Below are 24,470 nucleotides of genomic sequence, written 5' to 3' on the forward strand. Positions count from 1 at the left end.
TGAAGTAATCGCTCTAACAGATACCAGTCTCTCTCCTATTGGTCCAACATCACACAGTGAAGTTTGGTTCCTGGAAACATATGTCACATTCTAAGGTTAGTCATGAAAATGAGTAAGAAGGCACACAGTGTATTATCCAAATGCTAGCTATACTTCACGGCACAAAACCCATGTACATGTTCTCTTTAGCGAAGCTTACAGCGTGAGTTAGACTTCTTCAAGGGCTCTTTCTCTCTGCACCCCTTCAAGGGTTTGCAGGGACAGCATGGAGGGGTGGCTGTTTTCATGGTTCACCTGAGTTGGTGAGTGTGTAGTGGGGTCTTCACTGGCCTGACTTTTGTCATTTACTTCACTTGAGGTATGTGTCAGGCTAGGTGTTAGCTAATATTAAAGGTGAGTTTAATTCTGAGTGTTATTAAGAAAGAAACTGGTAAGTACTTTTCCACCACAGAAGTGGCCAGAAGTTGTTTTTAGTGTATTTCTTGGAAGGGTGAGGGATAATTTTTGCTTTCAAAGACATTGGCGCTTACCAGCTAACAGCGTCTTTAGTGTTAAATTACACTGGATTTTTGTTTGTTTGTTTTTTATAAATGTGTAAGTTATAGCAAAAAGAATGAATTGATATCAAATTCCATATCTGGATGCTTTAATATGAAAGCTGGCTTAGGGGTCTTTGTATCTAGAAGCATGTTGTAGATTTAAAATTTTTTAGCTTTTATCATAGAATTCTTAATGTACCACATGACTTATTATATTATCATTATTATTTTGTCAGACTTAGTTTATTACCAAATTATTTTTAAACAGGTTCTTATTATCCCAGGCTGCCCTTGGACTTGTTATGTATAAAGCTGATGAAAACTTTGAACTTCTTATTTCCCTCCATTAGCTGTGATTACAGGCATGGGCATGGGTGGCCACACCAGCCATTTCAGACTCCCTACTTTGTACTTTAAATTCATATCTATTTATTTGGTTTTTTTTTAAGTACAGTCCTGCTCGGCCTGGTGATCACTCTGTAGCCCAGGTTGACCTTTAACGTATAGCAGTCCTTCTGCCTTAGCCATTTGAGGTTCTTGGCATGTGTCAATATGCTCAGCTTCACCCTACTTTTGTGACTGATGTTTTGAGGTACAAATTCATTATAACTGTAGCAAAGTTCTGGACACACTGTAAGGAAACCAATTCTTAAAGTTAAGTTCCTGTCTAATGTTAAGATTAGCAGAATTTCTAGAGCCTGCATTTGTGTTTGAAATTATTGACAGGCATGGAGGAATACAAGAGAAAAGAGATGGTGGTGGCATTCCACATCGTGACATTTTATGAATCAACTAACCACCAATAACAATTAGTTACGCCTGTTTTTATATGTATGCTACATTTTTAAATTACCTTACTCGCATGTATGTGCATGCATGTATGCATGCATGCATGCACTTATGTCTGCAAATGACATGTGGTCTCTCGGTTTCTTGTTCCTGGTGCCATGCTGTCCCCACCATTATGAACATCTAGCACAAATAAATTCTTCCTGAAGTGGCTTCTGGTCAAGGCACTTCATCCCAACACCAGAGGGGTAACTAACACAGCAGAAAAGAAAGCACCACAGCATTCACTGGTGAGCACACCTCTCGATGTAAGTCACGACGCATAGAGCTGGCTATGAGAGCACATACATGGCATCCTCACATCAGGAGCTAAGGTAGGAAGATGCTGTGTTCAAGCTACACCATGAAACCATGTCTGAGTACAGACAAAAACTTGGAAGAGAAACGATGTTGGCTTACTGCTTCTGAAAACTAGTATTCACATACATTGCTCTAGGGGGTTGTTTCGGCTCATTATAGTTCTAGTATTAGAGAGAGGAGGGGGTAGGGAGCCTAAGGATCTGCAAATGAAGGGAAGGCTTACAGTGAGCAATGCAAGGTAATTCTACAGTACTACCCTACTTGACCAGAAAGATGAGAAAGTTGTCAGGATGTCTGTGCCTCCCTTCCCATTCCAGATGAGAAGTATTTTCTCCGTGTCTGGATCTACCCATTTTCTCCAATCCCTGAGTCTGGTGAACTACCAATCTACTAGCACAGTTGTTAAGCCTTTGTAGTTCTCAAATATTTGTTCAACCTCTTCCCAAACTGTCTTTGAAGTGCCACTTTTCAAATCACTGTTCTTAGCTTTTTTCTTAGCTTTAGCAACCTTGTAAGGTTGCAGATTGCTGGTTAGCTGCTTACCCAGCAAACTCAAGGCCCTGGGTTCAACTTCAAAACCCACAAAGGGGCCTCCATTAAAAGTTGGTTTTATATAGAATAGCACTTCTCATCAACTTCTAGCCAAGTTTGCCCTAGCTTGCGCTTCTGTAGTCTGGACCCCAATTCAACAATGCAGCCTGTTCACTTGGACATCTCTATGCCCAGCTCCCATCTGTCCCACATAGGTCCCCTTCCATTCTCTATCAGTGTGGTTTCTCTAATCCTAGCCCATCCTGCCCATGTTCAAAACTCCCTTAGTAAATGACACATTCTCAGCAAAAGTATAAAAAAAGTGCTTAGTTCAGCACAAAGGAGCGTTCCTGATCTGCCTGGCCCTGCTGAGCATGAGCAATGCTAAACTAGTCTTTAAATCTTTAATGAACATTTTCTCTCCTCTTGGTGTTCTTCTGCTATGCGGTACATCTGTCTCTTTAGCTGCTAAAACTAACTGAATCTTTACTATAGAACTTCCCTGCCTCTCAGAGGCGTTCTCTGGCTTGTCTTTGGAAGCCTGGGACCTTTGCTCTGCAGTCCCAGAAAGCTGAGCACACCTGCATCAAAGTGCCACTCCCAGGGCATTGTAACTTGGCTCCGGTGCCTACCTCTCCCACAGAGATTTGGCTTCTTACAGGAACACTTGCTGTAAGAGGATAGGCACAGGGCAGACCCTAGACAAGACCTGTCAGATACAGAAATGTGGAATAGGAACATGCCAGGTAATTGAAAAGGAGGGCTAGGGTTAGAGGAACATAGATGGTGTCTATTTTAACAAGTCTACGTTGAATAAAACAGACTTTCCATTTTTTATTATCATACATAGCAGAGTAACCTTGACTCCTGATCCTCCAGCCTCTGCCACCAAAGTATCAGGATTTCAAGCATTCACCAACATGCCCATCTCAAGAAAGCTGTAAAAATGTCTTCAAGTATGTATGTAATCCCAAGTATATTCAAAACCAAATATATTAAAACCCTTGAGGTGCTATTAAGAGCCAATTGTATCTGAAGAAAATTTGTATATAAACAAATTTGAATGAATAAGCAAAGTCATTTCATGTTTCATCTTAATAACAACTGTCAGATATCTTCCAGGTAATATAATTCATAAATACACACACACACACACACACACACACACACACACACACACACACACACAATGCGCATGCAAAACAAGAAAGGGAGGAAGGATTCAAGACCTGTTTTTCTCACATAGCTTATTACTAACTATTTACAATTCATTAAGAAAGGCCAGGAAGAAGGTATATACCTGCAATCACAGCTCAGGACATGTAAGCAGGAGGCTCAGGAGTTTAAAGCCAACCTTGGCTACTTGAGAAACCATCTCATGAAAGAAAGATGGAGGGAAAGAGAAATTAAGAAGAGACTTGATAAAAATATATACCTGTTTTCTAGATAAACTGATGCTCAGCAAGTATTTCATCAGAAAATGGGACACCCAACCACCAATGTTTACAGTAAGGCTCTAGAGTAGAAACCACACACTTCTAAGATCAATAAATACTATGGGAGTAAAGGCAAAGATAGAACCCAAAACTAAACACCTCTCTAATCACCAAAAACAAAAGAAACCTCATCGTAGGAAACACCTAATTTGACAGCCTTTGGGAGAAAGTGTTTATTTTGTTTTGTTTTCTTGTGACACAGGCTCACTGGCCCAGGCTACCTTCTAACTGCTGATGCTCCTACAGCCACAGCCCAAATTCGATTATAGCCTTTAATTAAATTTCAATTATTTTTATTGTAAGAACACAAATATATTCACACATTTAAGTTATCAAAGTTCTGATGAGTTACTTACTGAAGGTAACAACTTTCTGAGGTAACCTCAATTTTCAGATTCTCTCACAACTAATTACAAGCTTGAGTGATCACTCAAAGCAGAAATAAAGTTAAGGCAAAATGAATACCCAGCCTTCTTCCTCCACGGCCATATCATACACAACCATACTTTAATGACTATTTATTTTACTTATAAACTGTCATTACCTTACAGGGCAATAGGCTGAGATCCCCTAAATGAAAGAGAGCACATAGCTTTAGTGAACCAGGGCCTTGGCTAGAAAGATTGCAATCTGTAATGGAATCATTCACTTTCGTCTTCAGCAGCTAACTTGAAGGATGTTGCCTATAAATAAATCATACAACCAGCATACATGACAAATACTATTACAATCATTCCAACTTGGTCCCTCCAGAGGGAGAGGGAAGGGATGGCAAATGAAGGGCAATTAATATGGACTGTGTGCCTACTGTGATAGTTTTGGGGACACACCACAAAACAAAGTTCCTACCCTAAGAGTGTAAATAAACTTAAGAAAGTCACAGAACAGGACTCTGTGGCAAGCACTTGTAGTGCCAGGATGAGGGAGGGGGAGTCGGAGAATCACGTGAGTCCAGGACTTGGAGACAGTCTCAGCAGTATAATGAGACTCAAGCATGGGGCTCACTAGTCAGTAGGACCAGGTTGCAAACAAGTGATCTTGCACTAGGACACATAGGGAAGTACCCTTCTTTGACAGTTTTTCCAAGAATAAAGAGACAACAGAACCAATTTCCTCAATAAGACTCATGGGAAAATACACAGTTCTTCCTGGAACAGCTTCAGAGAATAGATCATACAACAGACTGATGGTTAACGTTATTGTTGAAGCCTGATCCCTAAGTGCTTGGTCAAACATTCCATTGCTCTACATGTTTCTGTTATGGTATATCCATTTTATTTTACTTAGATTTTTGAGACAGATTCTCATGTAAGTTCAGGCTGGTTTCAAACTCATTATGTAGCCAAGTATGACTTTGAACTCCTCCTGGTCATCCTGTCTCTACCTCCCAGATGCTAGGATTATAGACATTTGCCACCATGCCTGATTGTGACCTGGTTTGGGGTAAAATTTCCTTCTGTGATAGCTTTTCCAACTAGTTGGAAACCCTGAATAATAGAATAATACTATACTGCTGCCAGCTAACAAGGAAATTAGCCAGCAAGATCAGCTCTCTAGTGTAGACACCCACCCTACAGATTGATGTGCCAACCTCTATAATCTTGTGGGCCAGCTAATTCTCTAAGTAAGTTTCTCTGTGCATTGCATTCAATTGTTTCTATTGCTCTGGTGAAACAAGACTAATCACTTAACTAAATATTAAATACAAAATAAGATGCCTTCAGAAATACTCATCTGGATATTTTTATTTTTTAAGTTTTTCTTTTTTTCTTTTTTTATGCAAGATTTATTTCAACCTTCCCCCAACAAGAAGAATAGATTCTGAAGGTTTGCTGAATCACCTGGAGTCTAGACTTCAGGTAAGAATTTCTTTCGACAAGAGTCAAAATCTGGTTACTTGGAACTGAAGTTCCCTGGAGATACTTCCTTCCACAAATGGTCCATTTCCTGAGGTCACTGCCATTCCCTATAGGTGCTAGACACTACATAGAGGGAGCCAGCAATACAAAGTTCTGCACTCACCAAAACCTCCATGGAAGACACAATGTTCTGTTGGACTTGGAATGTACATACTTAGCTAAGAGCAGTATCACTGCTTCGAATCTCTACAGATGAGAAATTTATAGAAATTTATTCAAAGTCATTACCAGGAAAAGTATTTTCATCCTTGAACTGTAAAGCCTTTTCCCAATGTAATCATTTTTCTAGAGTTAGGCTAAAACTTAGATGTTGCATCCATTAATGTTGCCTCTTCCTAAAGGAAAAGGTCCTTACAGTTCTGCATGTTTATATAGGATCAGCCAAGAATCACTACCACAACTCAGAATTCCATGGAATACTAACAGAAGCTACTAGTCATGTCCAGGAAAGGTTAAAAACACCTAATGAAAAATGATGATAAAATTTCCAACTACATAGTAAGATGATTGAATTAGTACTTCACTAGAATTCATGAAATGTCAGATTATTTAAAACTCTACAGTCAGAATGATCAGTTAATCTAATTAGACCAGAGGTAATACTTTAAATTTGTAATTTCACAGCTCTGCTACACAACAAATATGTGTTTCTCATCATCTATATGCTGCAACATTATATGCTAAAACTTTTTAAAGGTGGAAGCGGTCCAATACATGAGAGGAAGTGACTCTCTGACTCGGACTAAAAATATTGTATACGACTATACAGTTCACTCATACATCAAACGAATCTCCTCTCAGCCAATACTTTTGTCAGGAACAACAGGAAACTACATATTGGCTGCTGTTGTAGAACAGGAAACATGGTCAAAGGGACTCTGAGGAGGGAGGCCTAGACTTCAAATCCTGTTTTCAACTGACTGTGTGTGATTCTTTTCCACAGGGCTATATGTAAGCAAGACACTGACGTTGACATCTCCGCTCACCTTTCTAGACAGGAAGCTCACTGAGCTCAGTGACCCTACAGATCAACATGAACTCACAGTGCTAGGCTTTCATCAAACAAACATTTGTTATGTTTAGTTCAGGTTGTTCATTAAGATTTATTACATTTCAAATTTAGTATATCTGATTTCCAAAATAATATTTTAAACGATGTATCATAATATCAAAGCAATGGCTGAATTAAAGGGAAACATCCAATGCCTACAGAAATGATATAGTCATCATTTAAAAAATATTAGAAATTCTTTCCTCTCATACCTGAAAAGCTTAGCCACAAACATGGGATAAATTTAACAAATATTACATATTATGAACTTGGACTGGGGTTACAGCTGCACAGTAGAGGACTTACCGACTAGACGCCCTAAGTTCACCCTTGGTCCCTCAATGACCTTAATGAATTTAGCTGGATGTGGTAACCCACACAGGCAACCTCAGCACTCAGTAATCATTTCCCAGAGAGCAGTTAAAACCTTAGATGCTGTATCTGTTGCCTTGGACTGAGGATACAGCTGAGTACAGCCTGAGGCAGGAGGATTGTGAGTTTGAGCTCAATCTGGGGTACATAGTAAAAGTACCAATATTCTTAATACCTTCAACCACAGTTATATTCTGATACATCTTCCAAAGAAAAGTGCACTAAAAATTAACTATTTAAAAAAAACTTTTAAAAGTATTTTTAAAGTATTTCTCAATGGCAAGACCACTTACCATTTAAGGCATGTACTGCCAGTCCTAACTTTCAGAGCTCAAGTTGTAGGAAAGAACAACTCCCAAGTTGTCCTCTGACCTTCATATGTACCATGGTGTGCACACACAGCTGTGCATACAACAATACATACTAACAAAATAAAAATTAATAAAATTAAAATAATAAAAATTGCTAAATTATTTTTGTCAACTTCTTTAAATTGTTATTGCTGATCCAACTGCATCTACCTATCACCATTTTCTATGAAATAGGTTTTCTGTTTAGGAAGATTTGTGTGAGTGTGTGTGTGTGAGAGAAAGAGAAAGAGAGAAAGAGAGAATATGTGTGTGAGAGAGAGAATATGTGTGTGTGCGTGTGTGCGCGTGTGCGTGCATGCGTGCGTGTGTGTGTGTGTGTGTGTGTGTGTGTGCGTGCGTGTGTGTGTGTGTGTGTGTGTGTGTGTGGTGTTGGTCCTTTCCTTCCACCTTTGTGTGGAGCTCAGATCTTCAGGCTTAAATGGTAAGCTCTTTTACCTGCTGAGCCATCTCACTGGATCCTGTCTGGTTTCTAGAGAGGATCACATATGGTCTAAACTGGCCTAAAACTCTTTATATAGTCAAGGATGGCCTTGAACTTCTGATTTCCCTGCTGCTCCGCCACTAGAGTGCTGAGGATTACTGACCTGCACCACAAGCTCATGACTGAACCCAGGGCTCATACACGAAAGTGCCCTATCAACTGATCTACACCCCCAGTCCTTGTAAGAGGGAACGTAAACTCATTATAAAAGGTGAGTAAATCTAGAAGAGTTTAAACAATTTTCAAGCATCACCTTTATCCTTCCCACCCACCTTTAAACTCTCCACCAAGATGCCAAATTAAGATTTTGGTCTGCATGACCTACAATCTTTGACCTAGACGCCTTTTTTCAAAAGTAAAAATGCTTAAACACACATATCAAGTATGTGTTTGTTGTGATTCCTCATTCTGAAGTTATCTTAGAAAACATGGAGATGGTTCAGCAATTAAGAGCCCTTATTGATCTTGCAGAGGACCTGGGTTTGATTCAGCACCCACCAAGTGGCTTACAATTGTTTGTAGTTCAAATACTACCAGGGGAGCTGATGCCTTTGCTGGCCTCTGTGGGCACCAGGCACACCTATGATACACAGATATATGCTCAGGCACACACACATACGCATAAAATAAATATTCAAAAACTCTATAAAGAAATCATGAGCTACATTATCCTGTAACACATTATGCAGCCATCATGACAAATTCAACCACTCCCCTGTTACTAGAAATAGGAGTTATTTTTACTTTCTACTAACACAAATAATATTGCAATGTAATCCTTACAAATAATCATTGACCCAGAAGGCAATGAACACAGAACGCATGGAACAAAGGCACAGAGTATAACTATGACCATGTGGGTAAGATTAACATGTGAGATATAAATTAGTAAAAGGGTAGTGCCTAGTCTGACTAAGATTTGGGGTGCAATACCTGGCACCTGAAAAGTAAATAAAATAGTCTGAAAACAAATGAAAATGTGCACCTTTTACCAGTAAACCAGCACAATATACAGAAATTATAAGTAGCAGTTTTAGCTACCTACAGAAAAATTCTAAAATAATGCTTGGTGGTGCAAATATTCTGGAAAAAGTACTCTAATGAAATGTAATGAGAACCTGACCTTTCTGAAAAATAATGCATTAGAATGTACCAAGGGATTTTTGTTTGTTTCGTTGTTGTTTCAAGATGGGTTTGTAGCTCTGCCTGTCCTAGAACTTGCTTTACAGACCAAGCTGACCTCGAACTCAAGAGATTCATCTACCTCTGCTCCCAAGTGTGTGCCACCATTGGCCAGCTATAAATCTTTTTTGTTGTTATTTTTCAAGACAGGGCTTCTCCACAAAGCCCTGGCTGTCCTGGAGCTCACTCTGTAGACTAGGCTGTCCTCGAACTCACAGGTACAGAGAGTTTTAAACTAATTTGATAATAATTTTATTTTTTGAAATCTATCCTAAATTTTTTTAATTCTAGATGTTGCACACACACACACAAAATGTGATGTTGGTTCATTTTAAACATTAACTTAGTGTTATACACATATACTTAAAATCAGTGCAGACTTGATTCATATTGCACAGGTTTGTGCACACCCTCCAAAAGTTCACATGCAGGGATTTTCACTACAATAGAGAGGGGACTGTTGAAAGGTATTAATGCCTTTCCCAGGGGACTGCGTTAGTGACAGTACCTGCGGTTATCAAAGTGAACACACTGGTGCATTTTGTCCTATGGCACCTGTTCAAGGACCCTTCACCTTGGTCACATTATGTGACCCTTGCCAGATGTCACCACTAAGGTGTCAGATTTTCCAATCTCTAGAATCAGGAGCTAAATGAACTCACTCTGTTAGAGCAACATAAATGGACAACTACCATTCTTCAATCTATTGGTAACATTTGAATCTAAAAGATAACCCTCCTGTTGTCTAGGTTCCTATTGTGGATACTTAGTCCTGAGTCTGTGATACTTTAAAGGCTGTGGAGCATGTAGGAGGTAGAGCCCAGCTAGTAGATGTCTTTAGGGTAGACCTTTCAAGGCGATGCCTTCTGGTCTAGCTGAACACTCTGCCATCAAGTCTGCCACCACTTAAGGAGCTCCTCATCATCCATCCACTACTAAGTGCTGTATGGCTCTGGTCCCCAAGCCTTCCCACCATGAGCCAAAGTGAAGCTTTCCTAAATTGCTTCTGTCAGGCATTTATCATAGCAATGAAAAAGTAACTAATATATTTCTGTATCATCATTTTCATTTCTAGTCTAGATTTTACCTTTTTTTTTTTTTTTTTTTTTTTTTTTTTTTGAGACAAGGTATGGCTATATAACACAGACTAGCCTCTACTCTCAATCCTTCTGCCTTCCTGCCTCTGAATCCTGAATGTACCTGCCAGCTGCCAGCTTCAGCCTTTCTTTTTTGATGATGATGATGATGACGATGCAACAATGTTGATGATGATGTTTATGATGTTTTTGTTTGAGACAGGGGCTTACATAGCACACTAACCTATCTAAGAAGTTGACTTTAAATACCTAATCCTCTTGACTTTACCTCCCAAGTGCTGAGATTAACAGACATATGTTAAAGTGTCAAGCAACCACTCTTATTTTTTTTTAAGACTGATTTGCATTTAAGGTCACAGCTCAGTGCTAAGAGAAAATAGGTAAGTTCTTCCTGGGAACAGTATAAAGCCCTGTGTGAATGTGTATTACTGACATGAGCACAGTTACTGACATGAACATAGCCATGTCCAGAACCCGAAGGTGATCCACAAAAATGGCAAGGCCTTACCCTGGTCCAAGTACAGATGTTGGCACTGTACACAGAAACTTCCACAACTCCAACCTGAGACTGCTCCCCTACAGAGGCCTCCTACAAGATTAGCTACCCATATCCTTTTTTCCCTTCTGTTCCTGCTATATAAAATACTGGGTTTCAGGACCATTGCTGGTACACCCACACCAGAAAGCGGGGGTCCACCGGATCCCCGCTTTCTGCATCTTTACTGACATTCAACCTGACCCTGTCAGGTCAGCCCCAGAGCTGGGATGGTCTCAGCAGCACACTGCATAAAACTTCAGCCCTAATTTATCCTCCATTCATCCACAGATATACAAGGATTAGTTCAAACACTACGAATACATCTTTTAAAATCCCAGTGACATAGACTAAATAAGCAAACAAAACTTTCTCTTCGGATATAAAAATCCTGAGTGTCTTTATACATGAGCTGTTTCATTTTTTTGTACAGACTGCTTGGTGAGAAAAAAACAGCAAGTTAAGCTGAAAACTTAGGAACTGTGCAAAAAAAAAAAAATCAATCATGCTGAACTATGTACGCTATGAAGCTATTTCTAGAACAAAAGTAAGTGAAAGCAATTAATACGTCAGCAACTAGCTCACCAAAAATTCTTTCTTCTTGGTTCTTCAGCAGGGGTTTAATATACAGTCAACCCATACTTTCAAAAGACACAAAAGACATACTACTCTCAAATCCACTCTATCAAAATGACTTCCTTCAATTTAATATTTTAACCACTTTTAAGATTTTAGTAGAAGTCACAGTGAAAATGAGATTTAGCAGCAATATAATATAAGCTATTCATTTTAACAGCTGAACAAAAGATACCCTTAAATTTCCTCTTTCAAATCATGTCATAAATGTATCTGATCATTGTCCACTACAGTTACACTTAAGATACAACCAGGGAATCACAAAAGTCTATCATAAGCAATAATCTTAGTAAAACCCACAAATTTTATCATTTCAATTACACATGAGATATCCAAAGCCTCAAGAGGCATGTCTAGAGAGTACCACATTAATTCTCAGAGCTATTTTCATCATTATCACTTAATAACAGTTAAGAGCAATATATATGGTATGTTTCCATGGAAATAAATACATAAATGAAATGCCTTCCTACAGCAAGGGAGCATGTGAAATCTACAATGACAGTGTTTAAGTAAAGACTGAAGTTTGTCCATAAAGAATTCCAATCAACATAAAAGGTACTGAAAGCAACAACAAAACACAGTAGGGAAGAAACAACCATAGAGTCATTAGGGAAAGGGTTCCTTCTTCCATGAAAAAAAAAAAAAATCAGCATCAGCATAAGTGGGCCTTTCTGAAACCTTGTGCTGAATTACACACGCCTGTTCCAACAGCAGCCCTTTAGAGCTCTTGAACAGGACTGCTAACCGAGCAACCTGGTATCCAAGTTTAATAACAGCAACTTCGAGGCAGGGGTAGAAGGCTTACTCTAAGTTGGAGGACAAGTTGGTCTCCCTTGAGCGTTCCAAACTAGATGATGCTATTGAGCAACACCTTGCTTTGAATCACCTCTCCCTAAAAAGAGGAGTGCACTATCCCAAGCACGAGAGCTGTCCCAGTCACCCTCTGCCACATAGTCATGTGTTCCCCCTTCCGCCTTGCACTCTGCTCATTCCTAAGTCTTGAACTTTCTCTGTCTGATGACATTACATAAAAAGGAGGATGGTATGTGTCTTCCTGCTTTTGCTGTCTAGACTTCCCTGTAGCCCGAATCCTCTCTAATTTAACAAGCCATGTTCACTGTATCCCCAACATTCTCTTAAAAAAGCATTCTTCTGATCTCATGTATATGATATACCCAGGAGAGGCAACACCGTAGAGATAGGAAGTAGATTACTGTTTGACTAGGGATGGAGGAAAAGAAATTGGCAATGATTAACAACAAGCTTGAAGTTGTTTTGCTGGATGATGGAAACATTTTAGAATTAGATATCAGTGATGGTTGCACAACACTATAAAAATGAATTGTACACTAAAAATGGTGAATTTTTAGGATGTTTGAATTTTATTTCAATACAAAATTGCAAACCAACATTCAATACACAAAAAGAAGTGGACAGATTCCTAGCATGCCCTTCCTTTCAATTTTCCTTTTACCCTCCAAAGAATAAACTCCTCATAAGAATTACTCATGCTGAAAGATCATCTTCCAGGAAATGCTAATGATGGCTTCCTTGAGGAACTAGGAACTTACTTACATTACTTTAAGTACCCGCAGCTCTAAGTTAGCAACTTGAAGAGATTAACACTGTTCAAATTTTAAAAAGTGACCAGGAAGAAAACTATAAAGCATCATAAAAACAGTAAATTGTTTTCTGAGTCTGGGATAGAAATGTTTGTTCATTGGCTGAGAATTGAATTTGTTTCTGCACAAATCCCTAAGCTACCTTTTTGTGTGTGGTTATAAAGATGCTAGGAAGAATCAAATGCGGGTAAGATTTAAATCAAATCACTTCACATGAGCAGGTAGTTGGATTAATGAGGTAAGCTATCTATGAACAGTAACAGTTATTTTCCCCCCAAATTTGGCATCTTATTTATAAAGCTCATGAATCCAGCAGCCTCTGTTCGTGTAAGAAAGTTTAGTGCAAAGACAAAATAGTTACGCTCCGGAAAAACTTCAAATTCTGCTGTGAAATGCAAGGAAACATCAAACATAATTTGCTGTAGGAAAAAAAAAATCTCTTTTTAAACAAATGGTAATTGCTCAGTGAATAAGAACAAAGAGTACAACATAGTGTTGAATTTTAGGCAAGGGACTGATTTTTACATATATTATTTGATTCTGCATAGTATATTCAATTAGTTGACATTTTTTCATTTGCCTCATTACGAACCATAGTCACTTTATAAAACATCAAAATGTAAGAGGAAATCCAATTTCAATGTTATGCCTTCAAAGTAATCCAAATAAAACCAAGCTAATTAAGATGACAATGCTTATATTTTCTTCTAGAAGTTTATTGATTTAGATGCCCCAAAGAATGAAAGACATGGAATTTCTCAGTCAACCAAAAACTTCCTCCTCCTGTCCCTTTATAATGAAAGCCGCTGGAGGGTCTAGGATGTGGTCTTTGAAGGACCGAAACTCCTTCTGAATTCCAAGATCATAATCCACTTTGGCATCAGGAAACAGGGTGCCTTACATAACCGCAACTTAGTCTTACTTCATTGGCAAACAATCCTCCTCCATACGACCTGTTAGCATAGCCACATTCGAGGAGCAGACTGTTGATCATCCTATGGCCAGCTTCCGGTTGCTGAACAGACTGCCACAATCCAAAGAGCGGTTTGGGGACCAGCAGCACCAATACCACCTATGCATGCAGCCTTGTTAGAAATGCAGAACCTCTCTGATGTGACGGCATACACTTGTAATCTCAGCACTCAGATACCTGAGGTACAACTGCCCAGAGTTCAAGGCCACAAAACATGTTTCAGGCCAACTAGGGAGGGCTACCTAAGTAGATCCTATCCCAAGAGCAAACGAGGTACAGAAAAGCAAATAAGCAACCATGAGCGCTTAGATTCTAGTCCAGACCTACTGTTAAATAAGTTTGCTACAGTATTTTAAAATATTTAATTCTATTATAGAGGTCAAGAAAACATAGAGGCTGAAGGTTTGGCTCATCGATAGAGTGTCTGACTAGCATGCCTAAGGTCCCAGGTTCAATACCCATAACTGCTCATCCCTGCCCCCGAAAATGAAAGAAAACAAATGTGCTGAATGAAAGTCCTAAGGAGTAACATCAAATGTGGGAAAGAAGCACCACAGGCTTGGGTATGTGCAGACATGAACAGGTAAACTGGTAGAGAAAGACAAAATTCTGAAAATATATTTAAAATAGGTAAGTTAGTAACTACCTGATATAAAAATACAATACACAGAAAATATGATAAAAAAGAAAGAGGCTGAGGGACTAAAACATTCAGCCATCATTAGGTCATCTCTAGACTGACAACCGTGTGGCCTCCCTATACAAAGCTACCCACTGTAGACACTCCAAAGGACTTGTTCTGGAACAGGGGATCACCCCTAGGAAAGCAAATAAAACTGCTTGCTATGCAGTGAAGACGCTCTCCTTTAATCCCAGCACTCTGGAGGCAGAGGCAGGTGGATCTCAGAGTTCCGGAACAGCCTGGTCTACACAGGCTGTGTTGAAATCAAACAAACAAACAAACCTGTGGCTAATCAGCAGACAAGTTTGCAGGCCACAACTATATGCAGTGTGCCTGTCCCATATCGATACTGACCGGGGCATCTTTAGTACATTGATATTTCGGTCCTGGTATCAGCTCTGGTCCGGAGCCCTGCCATCAACGTACAGAGGCTGGTGTGAAAGAGATAGACAAGGCCAGCTTAGGCTACATAGCAAGAGTCACCAAAAGAGGAAGAAAAAGAAGGACAAGTGAACACTATGTACACATGAGGACATGTGTAGCATGAACTTCAAGTGATACTAGGCAAGCACTGTTCCAAGGAGCTAAGTGCCCAGCTCTTTGCATCCTGTCTTGGGTGTATCAACCTACTCCATGGCTTTCCTCTTGCTTCTGGGCCGTGTTTTAAACTGAGCTGAGAAATTCCAGATTCGATCATTTTAACCTGGTTGCTGACTGCTTCTACTGCATCGCCTCTGCAATGGCTCAGCACTGTATTCGGGATCAAATCACTGCAGCAAGGTAATTTCTCGGGGAACACCTACAGAAACAGAATCTGCATTTTAACAAGATCTCCGAGTGATTCATATGCATATTACAGTTTAAGAAGCAAGGTTGAAACTTAAAACCCCCACAGACACAAAAAAGTTGCATCTCAGAACTCTGCTCTGAACATTAGAACTGAACACAAGGCATTACATGCCCAGGACAGTGACTCTGACCCTCCACGAGGCAGCAAACACAAGGAGAACCATCACCTTCCAAGGCTCCTGTACCGGGAAAAAGCACCTCTGCCCTTGCCTGTCCTTCAAACAGGATCACTAAAGAGCAACACAGTTTGAGAAGCGCTCCAAGCAGGTATCACAGCAAACCGTTACATTACTTCTGCAATCTCATAGTTGCTGGGAGTTCAGAAAATCTCTTTCAGATGACACCATGTCAAGAATACAAACCTAAAGAATATTAAGGCTTCTAGTAAAAGAGAAAGGGTTATTTATGAATTCCTTAAAGAGGCTGTGGTGACCTCACAAAGGTCACTACGTAGTGCATAAGACTGAAAAGCCTTGTTAATGGGATGCCCATGTTCTCGTGATTTTATTCATAGTTTTCCTGACACATACTGGAGACTCAGTAAATGTTCTAAAAATAATAGAAAACTAGTAACAAAGGCTACTGTCGCTGGCCTTTATTGATATAAAACACAAGATTTCTTTAATTAAATTATTTAGTTTTAAGAAGTTTCTGAAACCTAAAACATAATTCTATACTTTAAATTAACATGGTCATAACATTCTCCCACCCTGTATCAAATCTTCAAGGTAAGGTTTGTACTTTCTGTTAATAATTCTATTCTGGTATTCCATGACCCTATTAAATACATCAACCTATACAATTAGAAACAAATGTGCCTGTGAAAGATAGGGAAATCACTTTAAGTGTTAGGCAGCAATACAATCAGATCTTTTGAATGTGGGGAGGGGATTGAAATAGTTTCTTACTATGTATCCCAGGATGGCCTTGAACTTTCAGTGCTGCTAATTCAGCCTTCTGAGTCCTAACACTACAGGCATGTGCCACCATGTATGTCTCAGCGAATCCAACCATTCTCAAATAACCAATGAGTACAAGGAATATAATACGAAGTTCAGCTATTATTTTTCTCGGTCCAGGTTAAGACATCTCAAGGTAACATTTATTCAAAATCTCTGTAAGAGAATTGGACTAACATTAGAGACGATACCACCCCCACAAAGCTCATACACAAGGCTAATGAAGCACTTTTGTTGAGAATGTTTTGCCTAGTAAAGAAAAAGATTAACAAGAATATAAAACTTTCCGACATTATTCCTGTAAAGAATACGCTCTCTATTGCTTCTCAAAGAGAAAGTGTTTGAATTTCAAAGAAAAAGACTCTGATCTTAACTCTCCACTGCCTAAATAAAGCTTTACAAAGATAAGCAAACATATACAGTAAATGGGCAAATGTATTCTATTTCAAATAACGTATTGAATCCCTGACACAACACGTCAAGTACTGACAAGAACTATCAAAGCACTCAAAAGACATGAGACATTTGGGCACAGTTTTGTGCCACTGTTTAACCTGAGTTTGTTTAAATAAATGTATGCAAGAACTGACAACTGGGTCACAGAAGGGCTGCCCGTACAGAAGTGTCACACACACACACATACACACACACACACACACACACACGATGAACCTACAACAGTACTGCTTGGATTTGGTTTTTCAATTACTACCCTCAAAAGGGGAAGAAAGGGGAATGAACAAATGCCCACCCTGAGTAGAAAGCAGCTTTCAAATTCCAAGCGTATCCACTTTCATGTTAAACAAGGGAAGCAACAAGAAAGAGTAATTTTCCTATTCATTACAGAAGAGATAAGAATGGCAGTTCTGTTTGCAAACTTAATTCACTCCAACTAGTCCCGTTAACTGCCCAATGAAAGCCAAACGCCCTCAGTTACTCAAATCTTACCATGACCCAAGTTCTTTAGGAAATGAGCTAAATGCACATCATCTTTCTTTTCTATATAAAACTCAGTTTGAATGAAAGAAACAACATACTTATTTTATAAGCAACAGAAAGTCTGAATTTAAAATTTTCATACCCAAAGAGCTGGTTTGTTCACATACGAAGACATACTTCAATGGCAATCCTTTAAAATCCATTACACAAACTACTACGCAGTTAGTTCTGGACATCAGAGGACCCAAATACAAGGCTGATAGCCCAAGAGGCTCAATGGCTGACCCTCTAGAGGATAAATTTTCATAATCTGCCATTTCCTTGCTTTAAGCAGTCAGTGGCCAGAATTAATAAACTCTTTGAGGAGTTATTTCAGTTATGCATCTCTTGTTCAGTTAAAAACAGTTTAATCTTAATGGCTCCTTTCTAGGGACAAGAAAGATGATGCTCAAAGGACAGCTAAATAGTAGTATTTGGAGGTTCACTGGACAGGCTTGGGAGAGGGTATCTTTGAAGATGGTGCCTAAAAGCAGGAATAACCCCAAGGACAGGTGAGCCGAGAGACTCAAGTATCAAAACATACAAAAGCACAACTGACTTTCAAACTAAATCTCTTAAACATGGGTGAACTGCATGTGATCATTCTGACCCAGGACATCACCTTCTACTAATAAAGCAAAACTCTGCCTTACTAACATCTATACAGAACTTCATAGACTATTTCTGCATTTCGAAATAATATTGGCTAATCACAGCAGTAGCAGGCTTTTCTGTGGGTATTTCCATGTAAGTTGTACACCTTTCAGCTTCACATGCAAGTTCATGTGATGAAAATAAAAAAGCAATAGTCCACTTGACTTTAGGTTTTGAGGAGCAAATTGACAAAGATACGATATCAAATTCCAAGTCTATCATCTCTAAAGCATGTATGACAGCAGGCATACCCTGGAAAGTGGTATCACACAACACACTTGCACAACTCCCCAGGCTCCCTGCAGAGATGATGCCAGAGCCTAAGGACGGCGGAGCTGGTGGGCAAGCATACTCTGAAGAGGCACTCCAGGGGATTCTATACTGGACCCACAGCCTCCTGCCCTCATTGCCATTTTCCACTAATAACATCCATCCCACCACCCGCTGCTGAGACACTTTCTCTCTTTTTTCTATACTAAATGGTACTTAAGTGAAATCATTAGGATAAAACCCCTAAATTCAATTGGCACTCACTCAGTTTCTAAGCGGTAAAAATAAATCCACGAATGGCAAGTCGTCTATGCTTCCTTCCACAAAATTTCACTGTAAAGCTACATAAAAATTTCAGATATCAAAGTCGTGTACAGTCACAGCTTTGCACACAGAGTATCTGTCAGCTAATATAGGTCCATAAAACAGATGTTCACAACCAAGTAGCAGTTCAAAAAGGAAGAGTTCAGCAGCATGATCCACTTACGCTGAAGTAAGGAATAACTCCGACACATTAAAGCAAGTAAATAAAGAAAATTATTTCAAGGCTAGCGTAAATCTCCCAGTGTACCTTATACCCTGTATTTATAATGTAGAGGCAGAAAGTGATTACTGACGGGTACTCTTAAAGAAACCCCTTGCAAAAGTAGTTATATTTCAAAACCTCCTGATTTTCAGTGTCCCGGTACCCACGCTCCTCCACTCCACTGGAACGTATCTCACAAACTTCTTCAACTTGCTTATTTCTCCCTGGTGGTTTATGCCCACCGTATATTACATTAACCAATCTGATACCTCCCAAACACCACACTCCTGAAATCACCCGACAACAGGTGCATACCAACAACTTCAAATTCCTTACAAAACCTAGTAGTTGTCAAATCTATCCTGCATAGGCCCCAGTGCTGAAAGGGAACTTAGGGAACAATCTGAAAAAGCATACTCACCTTGATCGGAGCACAACTAAACTTAATTTTCCTATTTGCTGGGATTTCTTCTTCCTCAGGCAACCCAACGATCTCAGAGTACTCCATATCGGGCTGATAGTAATTGTCATCACTGTCGTCCTCTTCCTCTTGCTCAGTGCCTGTCTCCCCCCAGTCTGAATTATACCTGGATCTCACCCTATACACATTATAGTCACTATGCATGTATACATGGGAACTCTCAGAATTATTTGGGTCTTCGGGGACTTCTTTCCCACAGCCGGGTGCAGAGGCATCGGGAGAGGTTACATCACCACCTGTAAGGTCTTTCTTCTGTTGCTGTGCCGTCTCACTCCCAACCACATTAGCTTCAGCATCTCCTGAAGCTTCACTTTGTGGGGAGAGGATATCAGACTTTGGCATTGCCTGGTTCTCAGCAGAGAGCTCCTCAGGAATATCTTTGTCAGTGCTGCCCAGAGCCTCTTGGGGAGACGTGAAGTCCTCGGCTTCCTTGCTCGGCTGTATCTCTTCACCAGGCAATGAAGCTAGAGAGGTACCTTTCTGAGCCACTTCCGAAGTTGCACTACTCTGCTGAGCATCCTCTGTCTCAATACCGTGTTTGTTTAAAGAAGATCTTGAATTAGAATCCTTGAGGTGGCCAAAGGTATCAAGATTGGTAACGGTAACAGACGGCAAATTCAGAGGGTAATGCCCAGTCACTGAGTAATCACCGTTTTCAGCCTGGTCAGAAGGGATGGCCCCCGGAGACTCGGTGCTCTCAAATACAGCACTCAGTTGACTCACTGTTGGGGAGACAGCCTCAGTCCGGGGACTCAGGCTGTCCAAGGAATCGCTGCTGCCTCTGTTGGACTTGGAACCACCCCACTCATCCTGTGGTTCAGCCCCTCCGGCTTTCTCTTTCTTTGGGGAGTAGCGGTTATTGTGCCCTGACTCACGCACACTTCTCTCAAACATCTTCCGAGTCTCTGTGAACTTAGCATATGAAGGGCCATCGTGCATTGTGTCAAATCTACTGATTCGTTCAGAAACAGAGGACTCCAACTTAACCACTGAGCCATCTGTTTTCTCCACAAATTCTTTGGGCTTCATTCTCCTCTGAGGGGATGAAGGTCTACCTTTCCCCCTAGTTTTGGCATCGACAGCAGCATTCTCATTGGGTTCCATACCCATCTGCATAAATAGATTTTTAATTCTGTTGACATTGGAGCCATATTTCCTACCCCTGCTCTGCTGGGAGCCCTCGCCGTCTTTTGCTTTCTGTTCCCCATCTGACTTGGGTTTGTCAAAAGTACTTTTCAGTGCCTGGAACTCTGTTCTGTACGCATTCCTGTGAGGAGAGGCACTTCTGAGAGTGGTCCGTTCACCTGAAGACTCGGCTTTCAACATGTTTACTTCAAGGGTGAAAAGCCAATGCTCATAATGATCAGGGAGGAAACAACAGAAAAGAAAAACCACTCTCTTCCCAATGCCCAGGACTGGGTCAAGTAAAGGACCTCTCAAATGGCATGCTTTTCCAGTGATGATCCCAAGGCTGTATTAGCAACTTTTTCACAGTCAAGAGTTACACAAAATGGCTTTTTCACAGGAAGGCTAGAGGCTCATCTGTAACAGAAAAGAATGGGTTTCTCAATTCATGTATCTACCTGAATTTCTAATTAGTCAACTAATCTACATTTAACACACACTTTATGTTCCAAGTGGTTTAGCCACACAGAAACTGCATTACTTCTAATTGGGACATTAAGGTTAAGATGCTAAAAAGTTATTCTGGTTGGTCATTGGTAATAAAAGTGTTTGAAATATAACTTGGAGATCCTTACAAATCACCATTTCCTATTCCTCCCACCCCACCCTACTTGGACCTCTCCCTACACTTGACAGTGATGCTTTAAGCCTGTTTGGATTGTTTCTGTAAAGGACTGTGAAAGAACCATACAACTCAGATACTCCTCAGAACATCATCAAAGTGGCCATTTCATTTGGGAATTTCCCATAGTCATGCAGAACTGGGAAAAGTTTGACGTCTATGTTTCCAAACCATGTTGCCTACAGACTTATTTGGTGGTTCTGGTCCAGAATTCTCATGTGCAACATGCTCAAAGTAACCTAGTCAGTGCTATTCCAAGACATAACAGAGAGAAGTAAGTTCTGGAATGTCAATCAAGTTCCACCATAAGTTGTTCGATGCATTCTTTGGAAGTTTCCTGGCCAAAAGGCTATTATTAATTAGGGAGTGGGATGTATCGTCTTGTGGGAATAGATGGAATCAGAAATCAAGTATACCATGACATGGCCATAGCCCTGATCTGTCCATTCCAGATGGGAAGTGGGGGGGGGGGGGGACAAAAACAAAAACAAAAAAAAACGCAAACACCATGCATGCTTGCTCTTCTCCAGCCCACAGCTGGATTTTCCATCAATATGCCAGCAGTCCCAACTTGAGGCAGCCAATACAGTTCTAAACATTATTCATTTTGGTTTGTTAGGGTTCAATATTAGACTGAACCTCATCACCCTCACGCACCAACAGCTGAGGAAGCCCACACTCTCACTCAAATCAGCTCCAAACTCGTTTCCTGGCCCAGCACACATGCATGGCCGGCCCATGCAGGCAAACAAGAAAGGCTTTCTGAGTGTGGTGCCTGTGGTTTGGGGTGTTTTGTTTTTTGTTTTGTTTTGCTTTTTTTGGTTTTTGTTTTTGGTTTTATTTTTTTATTGTTATTATTATTCTTTTTGGGAAGGCGTTGAGAATGTGCTTTTACCCTGAAGCACCCTCCCCTCCACCCCACTTGCACACCCCGCCCCCTCCCCCCCCAATTCGAGCCCGAGGGGGGCGGGGGGCGGGGGCGAAGGGGCGGCCAGGGATTCCAAAAAAAAAAAAAAAAAATCCTGCCCCTCACAAAAGACAAACATAAATAACACCAACTTGAGAGGCGGCCGCCGATTCCCAAGCCCGGTTCGGGACGCAATCCCTCGGGCCCCCGGGCAGGGCCGGGAGAGCAGGTGACGCCAAGCGCTCCGGTAGGAGGTCGCAGTCTAGCTTTGCGCCAAGAAGCACCTGAAGTCCTAACCCCCGCCCCGGGCTGCGGTCCCGGCGGCCGCCAGGCGGATCCCAGTGCGTGGCGCCGGGAGGAGGCGAGCTCCCGGGCCACTAATGCCCAGCGGAGAGCGAGCAAACGGGAGGGTGGCGACCACACACGCGCCTCTCGCCTTTCCCTCCCAGTGTGAGGGGAGACAATAGAGCCCCCGGCGACAGCCCCGGCCCCGCCACCCCGGCCGGCGCTCCCGCCCGCCCGCGGCCCACCCCCGCCCGCCCGCCCGCCCGCGGCCCACCCCCGCCCGCCCGCCCGCGGGCCCGCGGGCCCGCCTTTGTGCACGCCGCCGCGTCCCCGCGCTCCCGCCGCCCCGCCGCCCGCACGCCGCCCCCTTACCGAGCGGCCCGGCCGGGCGGGAGGTCGAGCTCCTCGGGCGGCTCTCCCCGCCTCCCCCCTCCGCCCCCCGCGGCCGTGCGGGCTCGGCGCCGACCGTGTGCCCTCCACCCGCTCGTGACGGCGCGGCGCGCGCGGCGGCCGCCTGCACTCGCGCCTCGGCCCCCACGCGCGTCCTCCCCGCGCGGGGCGGCCCCGGGACGCGCGCGGCGCTCCCCCGCCCGCCCCACCCCACCCGCCCCGCGCCCCGCCATGGCGGCCCGGCCTGGGGCCCCGACGCGCTAGCACCCTGGGCTGCGGCCTGGGGCTGGGACGCGGCTCGGCCCACGTGCGGGGGGCCCCCCACGCCAGGGCCGCGAGGCCCGGTGCACTAGAGGCCCGGCCTCGGGGATGAGGAAGGCCCGGGGTAACAGGTGCCTCACCTCGGCGGATGGGATTAACTCTAGGGCCGCAGAGAGAGGGAGCCCAGCCGCGAAATCCCAGGAGAGGGAGAGAGGGAGCCTCTGGCGGCCAACGGAGGGCGAAAAGCACCGGCCCGAGGCAAGGCCGCCCCACCCCCAAGACCGTGGGCGAGGGGGCTCAGCGCTTAGGGCAAGGCCTGTGCCTCTCGGGCCTGGCAAGGGTGGGCCCCGCGGCCGGGTCTGCACTGCCACATGCGGTGGAGCCAACAGAGTCTGTGGCTAACCTGGTGACCCCCAGACCCAGACATTCCAAGTCACACGATGGCCTGAGCTGGCCTACAAAGCAAGACCTAGTGCGGCCTCCACAAGGAAGGCCCAGCTGGACCTCAAGGCCCCATTGCTACGAGGAAAGGGGTGAAGAGGACTTGGGATTTTCTCCGTGTACGGTTTCCCAGTTCACGAACCCTGGTTTTGCCCTTTTATACACTGAGTGCACCCAGCCCCCTCAAATACATGAAGTGTGGCATGCATTTCTACAGCACACCCAATGGACCTTCGCGGTCCATAGAGATCATTAACCCATCCAAAAGTCCTGTGGGGGCAGACGTAGAACTTTTGAAGAGTCGAAGTCATGTGTTTTGCCACATATGTGTGGGGCGCACATGTAATCCCAACACTGAGACAGGACAATTGAGTTTGAGGACAGCCTAAACTACAAACCCAGCCCTTGTCTGAAGGATCCAACAGCAGGACTCAGGCCTTTAATCCCAGCACTCTTACTCGAGGGGGCGGGGGGGGGGGGGTGGCAGGTGTTATCTCTGAGTTCGAGGCCAACCTGGGTTACAGAATGAGTTCCCAGACAATCCAGGATACACATAGAAATGCCTGGGGGGGGGGGGGGACCCTCAGAGTAACAACAATTTGGAAATTATATGTGTATGTAGAAACACCAGCAAAATAGTGCAACCCTCTTAATACAGGCAATTGAGACAAAACTATTTCATATTCCATAAAGCACCAGAATGTTAGATTTAGAATGTCTGTAGTACCTGGCAGCCAAGGCAGGGGATAGGGGCACGACTCGATGCTGCCGCCCTTCAGCCTGACCTGTTCCCTAACTGTGTAGATTGAAAAATCTCAACCTTTGCTTAACTGTGAAAAACAAATGTAGAATTAGCCGATACGGGACAGGGTAGGGCCTTTTAAAGAGCATTTTAGAGTAGATCTTAAGCACACAGGTGAAGAGAGGTGGTGTGAGATGAAGGTGAACTCCAGAGCACGGACGTAGGTCCCTCTGAGAGTGCCTCTGTTGTCCTGCCAGTATATACCAATGTATGTCACTTCT

At 42.5% G+C, this 24,470-nt stretch overlaps 1 protein-coding gene across 9 annotated transcripts in view; it reads right to left on the minus strand.

The window, feature by feature from the left end:
- Positions 1 to 20,744, minus strand: part of Ppp1r9a (protein phosphatase 1 regulatory subunit 9A) — a 248,459-nt gene extending 227,715 nt beyond the window's left edge. For 6 of the 9 annotated variants that reach the window (XM_051177144.1, XM_051177143.1, XM_051177146.1 and 3 more), the window contains exon 1: positions 19,297 to 20,743. In XM_051177144.1, coding sequence (XP_051033101.1) covers positions 19,297 to 20,682 — 1,386 coding nt within the window. In that variant the 5' untranslated portion in view covers positions 20,683 to 20,743. Of the gene's footprint in view, positions 1 to 19,296 lie in introns of all 9 variants that reach the window. The other 3 variants (XM_051177142.1, XM_051177141.1, XM_051177140.1) reach the window with 1 other exon arrangement.
- Positions 20,745 to 24,470: the final 3,726 nt, after the last annotated feature.

Source organism: Phodopus roborovskii, unplaced genomic scaffold, assembly GCF_943737965.1.
Source record: "Phodopus roborovskii unplaced genomic scaffold, PHOROB, whole genome shotgun sequence".
In the NCBI taxonomy this organism is placed as follows: domain Eukaryota; kingdom Metazoa; phylum Chordata; class Mammalia; order Rodentia; family Cricetidae; genus Phodopus; species Phodopus roborovskii.